Source organism: Eptatretus burgeri, chromosome 2 (genome assembly GCF_056783735.1).
Source record: "Eptatretus burgeri isolate ZD-2024b chromosome 2, Ebu_testis_v1, whole genome shotgun sequence".
NCBI classification, from domain to species: Eukaryota; Metazoa; Chordata; class Myxini; order Myxiniformes; family Myxinidae; genus Eptatretus; species Eptatretus burgeri.
The window spans coordinates 116802699-116822888 of NC_140962.1; the positions used below are offsets into that span (position 1 = coordinate 116802699).

The 20190-nt window shown below is 45.1% G+C and overlaps 1 protein-coding gene across 11 annotated transcripts in view; it reads right to left on the bottom strand.

Annotated features, from left to right (window-relative positions):
* Positions 1-20190, bottom strand: part of FTCDNL1 (formiminotransferase cyclodeaminase N-terminal like) — a 121335-nt gene that overhangs the window by 33648 nt on the left and 67497 nt on the right. For all 11 annotated transcript variants that reach the window (XM_085870918.1, XM_085870917.1, XM_085870921.1 and 8 more), the window contains 2 exons: positions 11856-12047; positions 6464-6651 (listed from right to left, as the gene is read on the bottom strand). In XM_085870918.1, coding sequence (XP_085727044.1) covers positions 6464-6651; positions 11856-12047 — 380 coding nt within the window. The remainder of the gene's footprint in view (positions 1-6463; positions 6652-11855; positions 12048-20190) is intronic.

Consider the following 20190-nt stretch of genomic DNA (forward strand, 5'->3'; position numbering starts at 1 on the left):
TGCATTTAATCAGTTCTACTTAGGGACAAGGCGCCACAGACTTTCATGCAAAACCCAAGAAAGAAAGAAAGAACCGGCTCGTGAGCCTTTATAATTGCTCGGAGCCGGGATGACCGAAGGGGCTCCGAGAGACCGAGCGGGCTACCTGGCCACCCTCTTGGTGACTCGCTGGGTCCTGCTTCGGCGACCCTCGGCATCTTTGCCCGGTCCCCCGAGCTCCAACTGGCTCCCTTTGTCGTCCGGCCCCCACTGCGGCCTGGTCTAGCCGACGACGTGCTGGAGGAGTGAATGGGTCTTGCCTCAGGCCTCCTGGTTGCGCCGGCGAACCCCCAGCGAACCAACTGCCCGAACTCCGAACTCTCCAGCTCCCAACGGGGCGTCTCTCCACTCCCAACGCCAACCGCAAGCCACGAACTCCAGACTCCAGACTCTCCAACGGCCCAGCCAAACTCAAGCCCAACTTCCAACTACAACTCCAACTGGCTTCTCGGCATTCCAGCACGGCTCTTCATCGGGTTCGGGGGGGGGAGGGGTGCTTGCTCTTTCACCTTTGACCCTTCACCACCGGCTGGCTCCGCCCCTCTCGCTTTTGATTGGCCAGCTCCTTCAGAGGGTAAGGCCTTTTTGATCTGTTTTGCAAGTCATGCTTGCACGTGGACATGGTTGAAAGCACCGGCTTCACGCGGACGTGGTTGAAATCACCGGCTTCACGTGGACGTGGTTGAAATCACCGGCTTCACGCGGACGTGGTTGAAATCACCGGCTTCACGCGGACGTGGTTGAAATCACCGGCTTCACGCGGACGTGGTTGAAATCACCGGCTTCACGCGGATGTGGTTGAAATCACCGGCTTCACGCGGACGTGGTTGAAATCACCGGCTTCACGCGGACGTGGTTGAAATCACCGGCTTCACGCGGATGTGGTTGAAATCACCGGCTTCACGCGGACGTGGTTGAAATCACCGGCTTCACGCGGATGTGGTTGAAATCACCGGCTTCACGCGGACGTGGTTGAAATCACCGGCTTCACGCGGACGTGGTTGAAATCACCGGCTTCACGCGGACGTTTTTGAAATCACCGGCTTCACGCGGACGTGGTTGAAATCACCGGCTTCACGCGGACGTGGTTGAAAGCACCGGCTTCACGCGGACGTGGTTGAAATCACCGGCTTCACGCGGACGTGGTTGAAATCACCGGCTTCACGCGGACGTGGTTGAAATCACCGGCTTCACGCGGACGTGGTTGAAATCACCGGCTTCACGCGGACGTGGTTGAAATCACCGGCTTCACGCGGACATGGTTGAAAGCACCGGCTTCACGCGGACGTGGTTGAAATCACCGGCTTCACGCGGACGTGGTTGAAATCACCGGCTTCACGCGGACGTGGTTGAAATCACCGGCTTCACGCGGACGTGGTTGAAATCACCGGCTTCACGCGGACGTGGTTGAAATCACCGGCTTCACGCGGACGTGGTTGAAATCACCGGCTTCACGCAGACGTTGTTGACGTTGTTGTGGTTGTTTTTGTCGTTGTTTTTGTTGTTAAAAAAGATAGAGACAGAATAACGGCTAACTGAAGATGCACAGCCCGGCACACGAATAATTCCTGTTATACATTGGTGGGGAAATCTAACCTGGAACACACACTTACCGAAATAACTGACCTCGGGAACCTGAATGGTGTTCTGTGAATTTCCACAACCGTAACAATATGTTTGCATCTACTGGTAAAAGGAGAAGTGTGTGTGTGTGTGTGTGTGTGTGTGTGTGTGTGTGTGTGTGTGTGTGTGTGTGTATGTTAATTTCACTGCCGCCACTCACTTGTACTAACAGGAAATGGTCTGAACTTGTCACCTCTCATCCACAGATATTTCTCTTATCGCCGATATTTCCATGAGTCCGATTTGCATTCAGGAACAGAACGAATTGCCACCCTTTCATCCAAATGCTGAAAATTATGTGAAAAAAGACTTTAAAAAAAAGCACATATTTCATGATAGTGGCAGCAGTTTAAAAGTGCCTGGCAAGCAGAACTGAGTCACTGAAAGCACACGCAGCGAATGCGCAAAAGGCCTCCTTTTAGCATTCATACATCATTTCGAAAGTCACATATTGACTGGATGTTGGGACCTCATCGGCCAGCCATGGCATTGCAGCAAAGGACTTCTGTGACTTCTTGGGTATCACCCAATCAGTGAACTTTCCAACCTGTCTGTCTTTTTCCCAATAGCACGACCTCCCTTCTGGACTTGTTATTGACAATTTTCCTATGAATGTCTCATGTTCCTCTTCTGCTCCAAAAGGTTCATCTGATCATGTGCTGGTGAGAGTCAACATCTCTCTGGCCATTATCAGAGAGCTGGCTTAGCACCATATAGTCTGGCAGTTCACCCAAGCTCACTAGCAGGGACTGTAAGCTGCCCTCTCATATCAAGACTGGTCCTTCATTTCTACATTTCCTGATATCAATACTGCCTGGGAATCCTTTCATACAAGCTTACTTTTCGTTATGTACAGAATTATACCATCTCGTGTGCAATTGTCGTACCTATCCCCATAAATATCTGTCATACCTATCCAACACTTGGAATACGTCTTGAAACCCCGACAAATCCAACACACTCCCCCTGTCTCCCCAAAAGGGCCATCTGGCACACCCTCCCATGTACTTCCTAAACAAGCCACCTGAAAAGGTTAAGTCAATCAACCTTTTGGGCCTCACAATCAGCCATGATCTTTCTTGGGCAGAACATATTTCTAAGATGGCCACCAAAGTCAGCTTACCACTCGGTATCCTTCATCGTGAGAGGCCTTTCCTTGGCCAATCAGAACTGTTGACAACCTCCATTCACACTTTGATGGAGTACTGCTCCCCCCCTTTGGGCTGCCCCTGCCTCACTCCTTGCCCTTCTTGGTGCTGTAGAAAGCAAGGCCCTCAAAATAATTGGGAAATTTCATGATGAAGCTGAGCATCTTGGCCGATTACTTTAGTTTTTCAGACAGGTCGGTGGCCTCTCTGTATTCTCCTGCCTCATTTTTGGTCTTGCACCCTCTCTTGGCTTTGTTGCTCTCAGGTCACTGCAAGGTGCACATGGTCTGACAGTAACCCTCTTCATGTTAAACTCCCAAAATCCAGGCTCACTGTTCACCTCCACTCATTTATTCCTCTGTTCTCCCTGTTCAACCAACTTCCCCAGTCTTCTCTCCAGGGTTTCAAGACAGCTGTTCACCATGACCTCAGACCCCCCATCCATATTCATGATCTCTTCTACCCAAAAATAATCCCATTCCCAAGCACTCCTTTTTACAAGGTGATTGTGACCCCCCCTCTCCATCACGTATTTGTTTGTTAGTTGTTGGTTGGTTTGTTCCTCTTCTGTTTCATCCCCGCTTTCTCCTTCCTCTTCCTCTTGAGTTTCATTGAGCTTGTGTGCAGCTTGTTCAGCCCCATGTGTCCTTCTCCCTATTCCCCTTGATCTCACTCTAACTCTCACTCTCACTTCTACTCTGCTGTTCGTGTTTACCGCTTTCCATTCTGCTTTCGCTTTTCCACGAGCCTGGATCATGTGTACAAAAAAAAAAGAAACCTTCTGCGAACCATTTGTCTCAAGAGTCTTATCTGTACAAATTAAATGGGGAAAACGAAACGACGCAGACAGTTCAGAATTGGTTGCAAATAAACACCCTACCCACTTACTCACTTTCCCGAACCTCAACTTTCTCATTAAAAATAAGCCGCTCCCTCCAAACCTGCACGTGCTGCACAAGTTTTCTACAAAGTAGTTCACTCCGGTTGTTTCATCGGGGGGGGGGGTTGGAATCAAATTTTTTGTTTTTCCACAGTGAAAGTATCATTTAAATACCGTTTGCTTTTGTTGCATAAAATTCTGCACTCTGTCCATGCCACATAAGCATTGGGAAAGAGGGGATGGAGGTCGGTAACGTTGGTAAGAGAACGAACCTCGGCCCACTTTTATTTCCAAACATTTGATCCAACAGATGTCAGATGCCTTACAGTCAGAACAACAGCATGTCGCACCACTGGGTAACATGGTTACATGTTGTGGCTGCATTGTGTGATGACAGCACTCTGGTCCATTGTGGGTTGAGAGTTTTTGGCTGTAAATATTTTTCTTTGAATTGCATGAAAGCGTTTAGTACTTCAGGAACTAAAAACAACTTTTAGCCAAACGTCATACTTAATTCACCGTTTATCTCACTCCAAATCCGATTCATCATGAGGATAAAGGAAGACATTTTGTACTCCCTCAAATTTTTACAATAGTTTTCAAACATGTCAACTCAAGTTAAGAAAAATGCTGGTATACCAACCCACAGGAGAGAGCAGTGTTCCATTGAGTTATGGATAAAGGCTTTATATGCCGTGAGTAGTTCTGGTCTTTCAAGGTATGACTTGTAACGACAGAAGATGCCCATTCTGTGGTTTTCTTTGGAGGCCAGGTTTGCTATATGGTCAAGGAGGGGTAATGACTGATGATGAGGCTGAGAGTTCAAGAGACTGACCATCTTCCAGTGGCCGGCCATGGAAACAGATAGGTTGGGATATTGTTCTTTGATCTTTCCAGAGTGGCAGAGAGAGAGACAGTGAGATTCTCCAGGATTGAAGGACAGGTTCCATTTGTTAGATCAGCATCTAATCAATTCCAGATCAGCAGAGAATGATGCAGCTTCTGTCTGCCTGTTGTAGGGTGGAGGGGAAGCATACTATACGACACAATGTGGAGTCTGCAAAAATAAATGGAGGGTTTTCCTGAGCATCAGAGAGGTCTTTTATGTATACATGAGGAACAATACTGAGCCAAAGATGCTGCCTTGGAGTACTCCAGCCTCCACTGAGAGAGGACACAAAAATATTCCACTATTAACAGTGGGTAGACTGTGAGTGGTGGATTCCAGAAAGATATGAAGTTGGCCTTGAATGCCACAGGCAGGGAGCTTGGCAACAAAGCAGGATACCAGGCTATGGTGAATACCAGAGAAACGTCCACAGAGATGGTCTTGATCTCTTGTTTGAGACTTAGGGCCTTCAACCTTGTTGAGAGAGAAGCAGCAGTCTGCCTATGTTTGAGTGACTGGGATGGAATCCAAACTGATGGTCAGAGAGAAAAAAGGAAAGACTTGACATCTGCAGTGATGATGGAGTCCACGCTAAGTTTATAATTGCAAGTAAGGCCGAAGTCACATTTGCCATGGCGGCCGTGGGGTCTACAAAAATCTATGGCCACTAGCAATTATAGGGCGGCCGCAATATTTCCACGGTCACACAATGTAGCAGTCACGTATGTTTTTATTTTTCGGGGAGCCGCACGGCATATTTATAAATTGTGGAGACCGAAAACGTGGGGGTGCCGTACGGTCTTTGATTTGATGTCGCACGGTGACCTTAGGGCGTTCCTGCGGTGGCCATAGAATTTTCAAGGCAGACGCAAGGTGCCCGCAAGGCGACCGCAGGGGGGCCCTAAGGTGAACGTGCTGCCAGACGGACGGTAACGAGTGGGTTCTTTTTCATTTTTATTTTTTACCAGTTATTTTGTTTCGGCTTGTCGAATTGCTACGGTGAACGTAGAAATGAAAAAAAGTTATAACTCTGCGCTATAATTCTACGGCGACCCTACGGCCTGTAAAATATAGCGAAACGGCGTCGGGCCACCCTGAAGCCACCGCAGAAACTCTGCGGCCGCCGTACGTTTCTGTCAATTCAGAGGGCGTACGGCCGCCGTATCCTCACCGTAGAGCAAATGTGACTTCGGCCGAAGCCACCGGTTTGTGGTTGAGAGGATCTGTTTTGCACCCTTCTTGTGAATGGGAGTGATGCTAGTTTTCTTCCAGGAATATGGGAGGTGGCTAAAAGTGAAGGACAGGCTGAAGAGAAGCAAGCAGGATCACCGACACCGATGCCATTTAGCAGAGTCTGTGCCGAGTCCGTTTGAGGTGAGGGAGGAATGAGAAGGGAGGGGGGTAAGGGGGAGTGGGGCATACACCAAAGATTAACTTGATATGGTTCCATCAGGGCTTTGAAGAAGAAAATTGGTTGCAGAATTCAGAATTGAGATGAGCAAGATTATATATTTTGGCTTCAGCAAATACAGACAATGGAAATGCCCCCTTGAAACAACACCATGCCTGTGCGTCACCACCATGGAAACTAAATTGTCAGAGCAATTTTGTTTGTTGTTGAAAAATAAAGCTTCGATTTTTCATGCTGAGGATGCTGCAACGATAAACACGTTTGTTCTCTTGCTTTGAAGATGATCTCATGCCCAAAATGTCATTTCACATTCCTTACTCACTGTTGTTTGCGTACCTCCATCAACATTTGGTTGAGAAAATTTGTCGTCCTTATTTTTCCTCATACTGAGATAGATGCGATTCCTTGAAAATAACTAGTTTTCTATTGTTGATGCAATTACTTTACAATACAATGACAAAAAAAACACAAACCTCTGGCAAGCTGAGAAGGTTGCAAGCAATCTCAATACGTCCTTTATTGGGCAGTGCCATTGACTGGACACCTGGTAGCCCTCCGATGCTGCTGGCTCGCACTGCTGCAGCGATGCGTTGACCCACTTGTATATCCGCTGTGTCAATAGTTACATTGCAGTTGAGCACATAAGGAGATGCACCAATGGCTGGGAAGAAAGATGAACATCAAATTACTGAATGGATAGACCTTTTGCATGGCAAGTGAAATTTTATAACCGGGTAACTGCTCAGAACTGATGGTTTTCTACATTCGTGCTGCTCATCTTTCAGCAAATCAATTGCTAAACTGTTCATGAAATGTTAGGATTTTGACGTGTTCACCAAAAGTATAACTGGATTGAAGAGAGGTTATTGAAAAGTAAAGGGCAAATATTTTCCAAAGATGAAAAACTAAACATACGAGTGAAGAAACTGTCCTTGCGGATGGCATGGTTCCAAATTATGGATTGGATAATTCCCATAGATTGGCTTTCGTATGACTTGAAATACCCCCTCCAATCAGGAGTGATGTTTTGTCATACATATTTAAAGAGAGAATTGAGGGATCCTCACCCACCTTGAATTCCAGGGACAATTAATTTTATTTAATCGCCAAAAAAAAAAACTTTCCAGTGTACAACCCGTCCGTACACACTCAGAGCACAACTACCAGTTTGAAACTCATTCCGTCCAGCGATTCAGGAGAACACAGAATTAAAACAAACAAGACACTTCTTAAATGAATGTATGATATCCAAGGTTGGTCCAAGGATGCCGTAGATGTTTAAATGTAAAAATAAGTTTGGTGTTGAAATTTTTTGCAACGATATTGTTGCCAGGACGTTATAAAGGGTCATGGACGAGTTATACAAATAGACTAGTTATACGATCAATACATGTTCAGCACTAGAACAGCACTCGGTAGAGCACATACCTCCACCAGGCTGAACAGTTTACGTTTCGTCGCCCACTGTTGGGGCCGGAACTGCATCCATACCTTAACCAAATTTTATCAGCTTGTTCTTGTGGCTTACCAAATTCATCGACCAAGTTTCATCCAAATCTATCCATAACTTCTCAGATCTGGATCTGGATCCAGATCTTCACTAAAATCCAATCAACTGTTCCTCATCACACCCAAGTTGTCCACCAAATTTAGTCTGAATCCATCCATAATTTTTTGAGATATCCTGCTCACAGAAAAACAACAGACAGACAAACGAATGGGGTAAAAATGTAACATCGGTCCACCTACGGTGACGGAGGTATAAGTGTGGAGCATCTGCATAAAAATGATAGAGCATGTGTCAAAATTTGTTCAGGAGCTGATAACTGTGACTCCTCCCTCCCCTCCATATGTGTCTGAACCACCACAATCCCTCCTCCTAAATCGCTTAAATCATTCCCTTGTTATCTGTCTCCATGTTTTCCTTAAAAATGAAACTGACACCAACCAGCTCCGCAAGACCAGCGAATTCCTGCCAAGGATGGCAAAAGTATGCCTTGTAGTCATATGCCAAGGTAAGAACTGCCTGAGACTTCAAGAACCCCAAAAACTGCCTGACACTGCTCACAGCTGTGGCACGAGGAGCGAAAGGCCTGGTGGAAAACCAATTGGTGCACGATAGCGAGGTAAGAATAGTTGTGGGGGGGAGGGGAGGGGGCGGGGATAGAGCGCAGCAGTTCGGGAGATAGAGTTGACTCAAGTGCAGGAGAACATGAAAAGGGCAGCAGAACGACAGGGTGTCCCGTAGAGCGCTGAAGAGAGTCTAGCCGAGTGAGTTCAGTTCCTGGCAGTGAGTCAATTGAGAAACGTCCCACAGAGCTCAAATAAGTGTATGTGGAAGACAAGTGACGAGATTCCACAATGCTGGACAAGTGCATGTCCCAAGAGGCTACGAAGCCAGGACACGGTGCGCCAGGCACCTTTCTCATTCCTGTCGAGAGGCTCACCATCTAGCTTCCGCTCTCCCTCACACAGGCTCTTGTATAACCCATGCGAGCATAGCATGAGGAGAAGGTTATTCGGGGTAAAGGAAAGGACAATGTTAAACTTGCAACCATTAGAAATTGGCGCGAAATCCTCATTAGATAAGAAAATCCCGGTATGGTTCGTCGGGGTTCGCTCGACCCGAAAGTCCTAAATAAATGGGGATCCTATCGCAAGTGACAGATCTCATTGGAGTTTCTTCAGTGGTAAACCAACGGATTGTCTCTATAGACAATCAGTCACTAAATTGGTGAATATGTGGGTGGAGGATTTGACCTCCAATCCACCCCGCAGTCCACCGTTACAAAATCATCAACCCTGGACAAGTTACAAAGAGAGTAACATCAACATTGGTCAAAGCATTCCTGGTATAACGAATTGCAGACAACTTACTCGTGTGTGCTATGGAACAGAAGTGTATCATCAAGTTTCTTGTGAAAGAAAACACCAAAGCAGCTCAAATTCAGAGGGGAGTGCCTAAAATTTGGTGATGCATCTACTTCACAGAGTTATACGTTTTATTTGGTGCAATGAGGGTGTCAATTGGTGAGTAATCTGGAGCATTCTAACATGCGACCAACTAGTCAATCAAATAAACACCAAGTGTTGAAGAGTTTGTTTTGGAGAATCACCAGGTTACTAAATGCGAAATTGCAGATTTGAATGTCAGTGTGGAAAAAAAAATCATTAATTCTCACTTGAAATTCAATAAGATCATAGATCGACACAAAAATACCCCAGACAATGACAAAGTGAAAACATGTTTTTAGAAATTTTAACAAATGAGTTAAAATGAAGAGCTGAAATGTTTTACATCACGATGTATTCAACCCCTTTGCTATGACACTCCAAATTGAGCTCAGGTGCATCCAATTTCCTTTGATCATCATTGAGATATCTCAACAACTTGATTGGATTCCACCTGAGGCCAACATAATCGATTGGACAATATTTAGGAAGAAAAACACCTTTGTATATAAGCTCCCACAGTTGACAATGCATATCAGAGCAGAAACTCCACCATGAAGTCCAAGGAACTGTCCGTAGAACTCCGAGATGGAATTGTGAGGAGGCATAGATCTGGGGAAGGTAGATCAAAAAAACAATTTCTGTTGTGTGTTGACAGTTCCCAAGAGCACAGTGAGCTCCATCATTAAGAAATGGAAAGAACATGGAACTACCCAGACTCTCCCTAGAGCTGGCCGTCCAAGCAAACTGAGCAACCGGGGTTGCTCCGTCCAAGCAAACTTCTGGGTCTCACTATCTGCCATGACCTTTCCTGGGAAAGTCACATTTCCAACCTTGCCTCAAAAGCCAGTCGCCGACTGGGAATCCTCCGTCGTGCTAAGTCCTTCCTCGGCCCTCTTGAGCTCCTGACCACTTACAAAGCTTTTGTCCGTAGCCTGATGGAGTACTGCTCTCCCCTCTGGGCTGGTGCTCCTGCCTCCCACCTTTCTCGACTTCACGCTGTCGAAACCAGGGCATTTAAGATCATTGGCATCTCCCGCAATGAAGCTGAGTCTTTGGGCCTCTCACTCAATCACCGCAGGTTGGTCGGTGGTCTTTCTGTCTTCTACCGACTCCTCTCCAGCCTTGCCCCCCCTGCTCTCTCTGCGATTTGTCCCAACCACATTTCCACAGGGTGCTCAAGGTCCGCCAACAACCCCCTTCTGGTAAAACTACCAAAATCACGAATCACTGCTCATCTTCACTCTTTCATTCCTCTTTTTTCCCGCCTTTGGAATAAACTTCCTCACTCTATTCTTTCCCATTCTTCCCTCCAGGCTTTCAAAACAGCTGTTCACCACCACCTCTTATCTTCCCCCATCCAAATCCTCGATCTTTTCTACCCCCGATAATCCACCCAAGCCCACTTCCTTCAATTCTTCTGCTTTCCTTCCTGAAAATCCCTGTAATGTCCATCTTCTCCTCGCCATGTTCCCCGTCCCATCCCCATCCCTCTCCCTTCCACAGTTCACCTAATGTGTCTGTTCCCCACTGTTTTGTCCCTTCCATTCCCGCCCCTCTTGTCTCATGCCTCCTTGCTGTGAGTTGTGTGTTCGCTCTCATACGAGCCTCGACCAAGGTATACAAAAAAAAAAAAAAAAAAAAAAAACCGGGCAAGAAGGACCTTGGTCAGTGCAGTGAACAAGAACCCAATGACATTATGACAGAACTACAGAGTCCCTTGGCTGAGATGGGAGAACATGCCAGAAGGACAACAGTCTCTGCAGCCCTTCACAAATCAATGTTTTACGGCAGAGTGGCGAGATGGAAGTCACTGCTGAGAAAAAGGCACATGAAAAACTCAGAGAGCATGAGGCAAAAGATTCTGTGGTCTGATGAGATGAAAATGTAACTATTTGGCCTGAATGCAAAGCGCTATATCCGGCAGAAACCGAGCACAGGTCACCACCCATCTAACACCATCCCTACCGTGAAACATGGTGGTGGCAGCATCATACTGTGGGGATGATTTTCAGTGGCGAGGACTGGGAGACTTGTAAGGATAGAGGGAACAATGAATGGAGCCAAATACAGACAAATCCTTGAGGAAAACCTGCTTCAGAGTGAAAAAGACCTTAAACTGCGGTGAAGATTTACGTTCCAACAGGATGATGACCCCAAGCATACAGCCAAAGCAACACTGGAATGGCTTCAAAACAAGAACATGAAAGTCCTTGAGTGGGTTCGCCAAAGCGCAGACATGAATCCCATTGAGAATCTGTGGAAAGACTTGAAGATTGCTGTTCATCGACACTCCCCATCCAACTTGACAGAGCTTGAGCAAATCTGCAAGGAAGAATGGGAGAAAATCCCCAAATCCAGATGTGCAAGGCTGATACAGACATACCCAAGAAGACTCGAAGCTGTAATCGCCGTCAAAGGGGCTTTTACAAAGTATTGATTCAGGGGGTTGAACACTTATTGATGCAAGACATTTCGACTCTTCATTTTTAATTGATTTGTAAAAATTTCTAAAAATATGTAATCACTTTGTAATTATGGGGTATTTTGTGGAGATTGGTGACAAAATTGTCTTTTTCAGATTTATCAATTTTAAATTCAGGCTGTAACACAAAAAATGTGAAAAAGTCAAGGGGTGGAAATACATTATGAAGGCACACTGTATACACATGTTGTGTGTGACATATTCCACATGTTCTGTACACACACATTATACATTTTATGGAAAAACACACACACACACACACACACACACACACACACACACACACACACACACACACACACACACACACACACACACACACACACACACACACACACCTTTTCATTATTAGAAAATTAAATGAAATCCACTTTAATATATTTAGCAATGTATTTTGCCCAATGCAGCACACCCCCAATTGGGCTCACCTGTTAGACCATGGCGTGAATTTGGAAGGGGTCCCACATCTGGTAACAAGTCATCCGGACTTGGCAGGCGTCCTGTGAACCAGCCAAACTCACGTCGACGTTGCAACAATGATCGTCTTTGAGGACGATCAGCTGCGCCAAACATGAATGCAGAGAAGTGATGAAACTGGTCAGAAAGCTGCCTCGCAATAGCTGTGGTGCAAGGTGGGAAAGAGTTGTATATGACAAAGTGAAATACGATGAGGGGCCGAAAAAGAGTAATCATTTTGAAGAACAAAAACAAATAAATCGGTGTTTTCCTATTTATTACAAGTGAATGGGGAGGCAGAGGGTGGGGTATGGCCTAAACTCTAAAGGAAGAGAAGAGAGGATGGAGGAGAAGGAAGGAAGGGAGGTAGGAGGTTAAGCCGCTGTCACACCTTGAAGTTTTAGCCAGCGTATAGCAACGTATAAAAATGTATGTAAAACGCTGGCGTACGCTGAACGATTGATGTTTTTTCCGGTTTTGGGCGTCTTCATAACGAGTTGGACGTATGCATAATGTATTAGTAACGTACATAGAACGTTTCAATAACATATAGATAACTTATACCAACGAATGCTTAGCGTGTTGTCGGCGTTCACAACCTATGCCCAACGATAGTCTAACTTATGCATAGCGCGCGGCAGCGTATCGCCGACGATCACGTGGCGTAGGCTATTAAAAGGCTGCGGCTCGACGATTCAAATCATAACCGCACGAGACATCGAAGTGTCAAGCCGCTGTCACACCTTGACGTTTTAGCCAGCGTATGCCGACGTATGAAAAATTTGCCGAATACGCTGGCACATGTCGAATACGTTATGGGTAAGTTTTGTATACGTCAAGAGCCTGCTGAAGCACAATGGCATACGTCGTAGTACACCGAGTACGTCGACAAATTTTAAGCATGCTGAAAATTTTTCGATGTATGCCAGCGTATGACTCACACGTTCCGCATACGCTGGCCATAAGTTGTAGGCACGTTATGCGATCGTTGACACGTCGACACACGTTACTTGTAAGTTACTCATTAGTCGAAACACGTCGAGTTAATGTTTAGCGTACCCGAAACTTATTTCTAACATATGAGTAACGTGCTTTGAACCTATGAGTAACGTATCTCCAATGCATATTGACGTATGTGGATGTATTGGACGTCTTCCGGACGACCACAGAACTTACTGAACGTGTTACTAACTTACAGCTACCGTATAATGGTGTATTGGCAGCGTTTAGGGGAATTGGTATATAAAAATGGGCTTCAAACAGGAGGAACCCGTCAGTGTTCCAAACTCCATGGTTTTTTTTTTTTAATTCGGCATGACGGTGATGTTGACATTTTGATTGCTAGTGCGGTTATGATTTAAATCGTTGAGCCGCAGCCTATTAATTATATTATATTATAACCACACTAGAAATCGAAGTGTCAACATCACCGTCATGCCGAAGAAAAGAAAAGAAAAAAAAAACCATGGAGTCTGGAACACTGACGCCAAACATTACCTCAACGTGTTTCGACTTATGAGAAACTTACAAGTAACGTGTGTCGACGTGTGTCAACGATCGCGTAATGTGCCGACAACTTATGACCAGCGTATGCGGAACGTGTGTGTCATACGCTGGCATACGTCGAAAAATTTTAAGCATGTTAAAATTTGTCGACGAGCTCGGCGTACTACGACGTATGCCAGCGTGCTCTTAACGTATACAAAACTTACCCATAACGTATTCGACGTGTGCCAGCGTTTTAGACAAATTTTTCGTACGTCGGCGTATGCTGGCTAAATCGTCAAGGTGTGACAGCGGCTTTACAGGAGGGGTATGTGAGAAGGGAAAGAAGGTTGGAAAGAGATAGTTGAATCTCATTCCACTCCTCTATAAGGGTGAGCAGTCACCATTTGCTCTTCCCTCTTCAGCTATTACTTTTCTTGAACTTTTGTACTCTCACTGAGTCTCTTTTCCAATTCACCTTCACTCTTCTATATTCACCCAGTTTGTTAGCTTTTGCTGTCTGCTCATGTCCTGTCCCTTGTCTAATCATTCACATCGATCCTCTTTTCCTGTCCATATGTCCCTAATTATCATCCAATCAGTTTGTTTGTTGCTTGGTCAGTTCCCCACCTCTTGTTTGCCAGTTCTCCTATGTTCCCTTATTTGTGTGTTGACCTCTTACCATAGGCCTGGAAGGGGTATATTTGAAGGAGATGCTCAGTAGTCAAAAATTCAGACAAACTATATATTTGCACATGTAATGAAGATACCCCACCTTCCCCTACTCCCAAGTAGTTTTTATAGTGAAACTGGTCGAGAATATCTGAGTGAGAAAAGCAAAAAATGACCACGGACCTCTACCCAAAAGGGGGTAGCATGCAATGATCACATACATTTTCACAAGTTCACATTAACAGGATTCTTACTTGGTGCTGCAAACTTGGTTCAAACTTGATTCCCCGTCAGCAAAACAAAGCAGTCAATTAAAAATCTCATGCAAAGCCAGACGGCTTTAAATGCAGAGTAGCAACATAACAGCAAGAGTTACAAGTCACAAAAACATCAAAAAATTTTAGAGAATGAGAATGTGAAGCCAAATGATCACAGCCCATTTTGATGGGCAGGCTCAATATGGCAGCAATCCACAACTACAACGGCACTCGGTAGAGCACATACCTGCGCCAGACTGAACAGTTTACGATTTGTATCACACTGATAGGTCGGATATGGATTCGGACCTGAACCAAAATGTAATCGGCTTCTTCTCGTCACCTAACCAACTCATACACGTAATTTTGTCATAACTCGGACACTTCTTGAAATATCATGCTATATACAGTGGTGAGAAAAAGTTTGTGAACCCTTTAGAATTTTCTGTATTTCTGCATAACTTTGACCGAAAATGTCATCACATCTTCATGTAAATCCTAATAATAGATAAAGACACCTGGATAAACAAATAGCACAAAAGTATCTACTTTTTCATTTATTTATTTCGCAAAATGATCCAACATTCAATTTCTTTATTGGAAAAAGTATGTGAACATCCACATTCAGTAACTGGTGGCACCCCTTTGAGCGGCAATAACTTCAACCAAACGTTTCCTGTAACTCTTGATCAGCCCTGCACATCTGCTTGGAGGAATTCTGGTCCATTCCTCCTTACAGAGCTGATTCAACTCAAAGATATTTGTGGGATTTCTTTCAATAACTGATCACTTCAGTTTCTGCCACAACATTTCAATTGGGTTCAAGTCTGGACTTTGACTTAGCCATTCCAAAATGCAAAATCTCTTCTGCTTCAGCCATTCTGTTGAAGATTTACTTGTATGTTTCGGATTATTGTCTTGCTGCATGACCTACTTTCTCTTAAGCTGATCAGCTCACGGATGGAAGCCCTGACATTCTCCTGTGAAATTTTATGGTACAATCCAGAAGAATTCATGGTTCCGTCAATGATGGCAAGCCGTCTGGGTCCTGAGGCAGCAAAGCAGCCTCAAACCATGATACTCCCACCACCATGTTTCATGGTTGGGATGAGGTTCTGATGTTGGAATCCAGTGTTTGGTTTTCACCAAACGTAATGTTTCTCATTTAAGCCAAAAAGTTCTACTTTCGACTCATTTGTCCACAGAACATTCTTCCAATAGCCTTCTCGATCATCCAAGTGATCTTTGGCAAACTTAAGATGTGCAGCAATGTTCTTCTTGGGGAGCAGTGGTCTCCTCCTTGACATCCTCCCATGCACACCATTCTTGTTCAGTGTTTTCCTGATGGTGGACTCATGACCACTGAAATTAACCAATGCAAGAGAGGCCTACAGATCCTTAGATGTTAACCTGGGATTCTTTATGACTTCCTGGATTATTACACGTCTTGCTCTCGGAGTGATTTTCGTTGGACGACTGCTCCGGGAAAGAGCAACAGTGGTGCTGAATTTTCTCCATTTGTACACAATCTGCCTGACGGTGGATTGGTGGTGCCCAACATCTTTAGAAATGGTTATGTAACCCTTTCCAGACTGTTGAGCATCAACAACTCTTTCTGAGTTCCTCAGAAATCTCTTGATTTAGGCAAGACACGCTTTCACAAACGTGTGTGGTGAAGAACAGACTCTGATGGTGATGAACAAAGTTTATGTTTTTCACATCGGGCATGGCCACCCAAACTCACCTCTGATTGTCATCCCATTGATTGTAATACCTGACCGCAATCAACTCCTTAATTGAGCTGATTAACTGAAAGGTTATATACCGATAGTTTTTCTGACTAACACAGCAGCAGCACTAACACAGACAGACCTATAGTTTTTCTGACATATAAATTGAATGTTGGATCATATTGCCAAATAAATAAATGAATGAAAAAGTAGATTTTTTTTGTGTGCTATTTGTTTAACCAGGTCTTTATACCTATATACATATCAGTAATTAGTTGGACTTGGATGAAGATCTGATCACATTGAGGTCAAATTTATGCAGAAATACAGAAAATTCTAAAGGGTGCACAAACCTTTTCTCACCACTGTATCATTTTGGCCCCATCTCAATGGTGAAGAATCACTTGAAAAAAATGTAAAAAAAATTCTCGTATCTGGATTCGGATCTTCACCAAAATCAAATCAATTTTGTCCTCGTCACACACCCAACCTGTCTACTGAATTTCGTCCTAATCCGTCTGCAACATTTTGAGATGTTCTGTTATATATGTATATATTGTTGCGGATTCGCGCCCGCCGGCGTGCGAGCGGCCACGTAACTCGAATCGCGGCACGTCGCCCACCGGACGGACAATCCCGTCGTGACCCTCTCGGACTAACGCCGGGAACTAGTCACGGGTGGGCCTTTCGGCCTCACCACGATCGTGCCAATCGGCCCCCCGTGTGGGATAGGGTTGCTCGCCAAATTCGACCTACCTAAGTACCCACACGGAGGGTAGACCGGGCGATCGCACCTCGCCGCAGGTCGACTTCGGACACGGGCCACTTTAAGCGACCCGTTCCGTACTATCGGGATAATTGAGCGGTGTTATCGTCAACCTCGGCGGTTCGATTAATTATTGGGCGTATTTAGCCCACGACCAACCCTTTACGTGAAGGAAGATGGAGATTCAATAAAAGAAAAGACGAAGCGAAACGGGAAAAACAGTTCAACATAAAGCACATTTATTCCGCGGCAAACGGAAAGCACACATATACAATTATACACCAAAAGCAAATGTAAAAGTAGAAGAAACACAACAATTCTGCACAAAAAGCAAATGCAACAATGCAGATCTACTACCGACTACCGAGCACACGGCAACACTTATGCAGTTTTACTTCACAGACGGCGCCGACAACACATATACTCAAAGCAAAAGAAAAAGGGACCACCCTCAACTACAAGGGGGCAGACGGGCCTGGGGCCGAGACCGCGTCGAGCCTACCCATCTGGTGATGAGCCGCAAAATGGCGGCGGCGCCCCGACTCCGCGGGCCTCGCTGGCACTGCCTGGAATGGGGTGGGAATGGGGCCCCCTTCTCACACTATCTCAGCGCGGGGGGAAACAGGAGGGGGTTGTTTATGCTCGGGGGAATGAGGATATCTCGCTGGCTTGGGTCCCGCGACGAGTGACTCCACCGCGACCTCGGTCGCGTTACCGGCCTCCCCTCTCCGCAGCTCCCCGACTCTGACATGAGCGCCGACCTCCACAAAGATTCTTGGCTTTTCCAGCCTCTCCGGACCCTGACAGACACTCTCTCGACTGCCTTCGCCGCCGCCACAACTCTCCAACTCTCCCACTCTCCACTCTTCTCAACTCCGTCCAACTGCTAACTCTTCCCAACTGCTCGACTCTCTCCAACTGCTGCGATTTGCTCCGCGCTTTATAGTGCGACAGGAGAAATCATATGCAGATTTTTGGATCAGGAATCGCTCGGGGGCGGAGCCACGCTCCCCATTGGACAGAGGAAAAGTGGGCGTGAATGATTCTTGATCCGCGAATCTGCATATAGCGATTATACTCCGACGCACCTGGAGGCGGGGCCAAATCGCCCCACGCTCGCTGATAGGACGGAACAGAAGTGGGCGTGAATTGTTCTTGATCCGATTTCTCGGAAAGGCTGGTGTTTTTGCACCCGCTGCTCGGTGCGCGCCCTGTACGAGTCCAGGATCGGTGCCCACAAGCGGCGTGGGAATGGCGGTGATGCGATGGTTGCGAGAGCGAGATGTGACGGCAAGGGTCGTGGCTGTTGGCGTTGTTGTTGTTGTGAAGCGGCGTTGCGGTTGGTGGTTGTTGTGTGATGGCTGTTGAGACGTGGTTGGTGGTGGTTGTGGTGGTAGTAATGGCGGCTGGTCCAAAATAAAGATAGTAAAAGAAAAACGGCTATCTAAAAGGGTCGCAGCCCGAATGAATAACATTTATTCCCTCTAAACAATGGGTTTGGGCCTAACTACACATATACTTACAGAGATATCTCACTTACGGGACCTGAATGGTTGTTTGCGAATTTCGTCAACCACAACAATAAATATATATATATATATATATATATATATATATATATATATATATATATATATATATATATATATATACATATATATATATATATATATATATATATATATATATATATATATATATATATATATATTTTAGCTCCATCTCGCAATGGTAAAAAATATATACTTAAAAATTTGTTCCGGATCTGGGGTGTGTTTCGGAGCTTCATTATATTATACTGCGGGGATGTCGAAAACCATAACTGTCAACCTCAATAATGTCTTGATGTCAATCTGCAGATTCCATCACATAATTTTTTGCAGGTAGGCTTATTTCTTCATTTTGTGCATATTTTTTTATGACAAGGATATACAAGGAAATTTAGGCACAGGAGGAGTGTGGTATACAAGGAACTTGGACATAGGAGATCATTTGACCCACCATCCCTGCACCTTTATCAACACCACATTAATTCAATCTATCTGTTTATTTACTTTTTACTAATTCACCAACACCGCCAATTCAATCTAGCAACACCACATTAATTAATCCTATTTGGATGGGGAGGGGTGGAGGGAAGGGAGGAGGATTATGGAGGAAAACAGTCAAGCACAGGGACATCACCAAGGGTGTTTTTTTCATTGTTTTTCAGGGGGAATGAAGGGGGTTGTATGGTATGGAATGAACAAACACCAGCAACACATTTACTTTTTAATGAGACCCTCTCATAGATATCACAATCACTACACGTGTATACAATCACCCATCACTACCAGAGCTACCTACCAGTCCTGCAAATGTTTATGTAGCGTACTCTTCTATCCTTAATAAATGCTTATAATCGTGAGTTATTGGAAGCTTAGTTAACTTCAGCCAATTGGAATGTGCAGGGTGGCCTGATAGTTGATTCAATGAAACGGAAGACCAAGATGGAACCCGAAGAAGTAAAGAGCAAAGATGGAGTCATCAGGAGGAACCTGGATAGGATTCGGGTTTCAGCCGCGACTCAACAACCCTCAAACCCATCCAGGTGCAGCCAAGTGAGCTTTACAGAAATTTTTTTTCTGCAAGAATTCATTTCTCCTTAGAGAGCTAGCTCACGAAAGAGAGGGATGAAAGAGAAGAAAAAGCAAGAATTAGAATGAATAAAGAGAATCATAAATAAATAAATAAATAAATAAATAGAATAAAACAAAAATTAGAAAGAAATGTGAAAGGAACAAAGAACAAAGATGTCGGGAAGAACCCGAACAGATAGATTTCAGCAGTTACTCTCCAGGCTCAAAGGCAGCAACATGTACAAACCCCTCCCCAGTAAAGCATTAGTTCTTAAACTCCTAATATACAGGTTTTATTGTGCATTATGTTAATTAATCAGTCATTGCATCCGTATGCCCCCCATCATCCTCCTGAGTCAGTGTGTTGCCGCAAACAATGGCGTGGGAGGACGGAGCGGAGGGGAGGGAGGTAGGGAGGCAGGTGCGATAAATTTAGCAGGGGTAAAGGGAATTTCGGGCCACCCTGTACAACTAGGAAATAGAAATTTGATGCAAATGCATTGATGGATATGCCTTCTCCAGAGAGAGAGAGAGAGAGAGAGAGAGAGAGAGAGAGAGAGAGAGAGAGAGAGAGAGAGAGAGAGAGAGAGAGAGAGAGAGAGAGAGAGAGAGATAGAAGATAGACAATATCAGATGTTTCTAACTCAAGTTATTGTCTACAAAAGGATTCTCAAAGGGCACATGACCTTTGACCTGTTGACCGCAAAAATAGAATCAGTTCATCTTTGTATTGCAGTCCATACTTGTGCCAAGTTTGGTTGAATTCCTTTCAGTGGTTC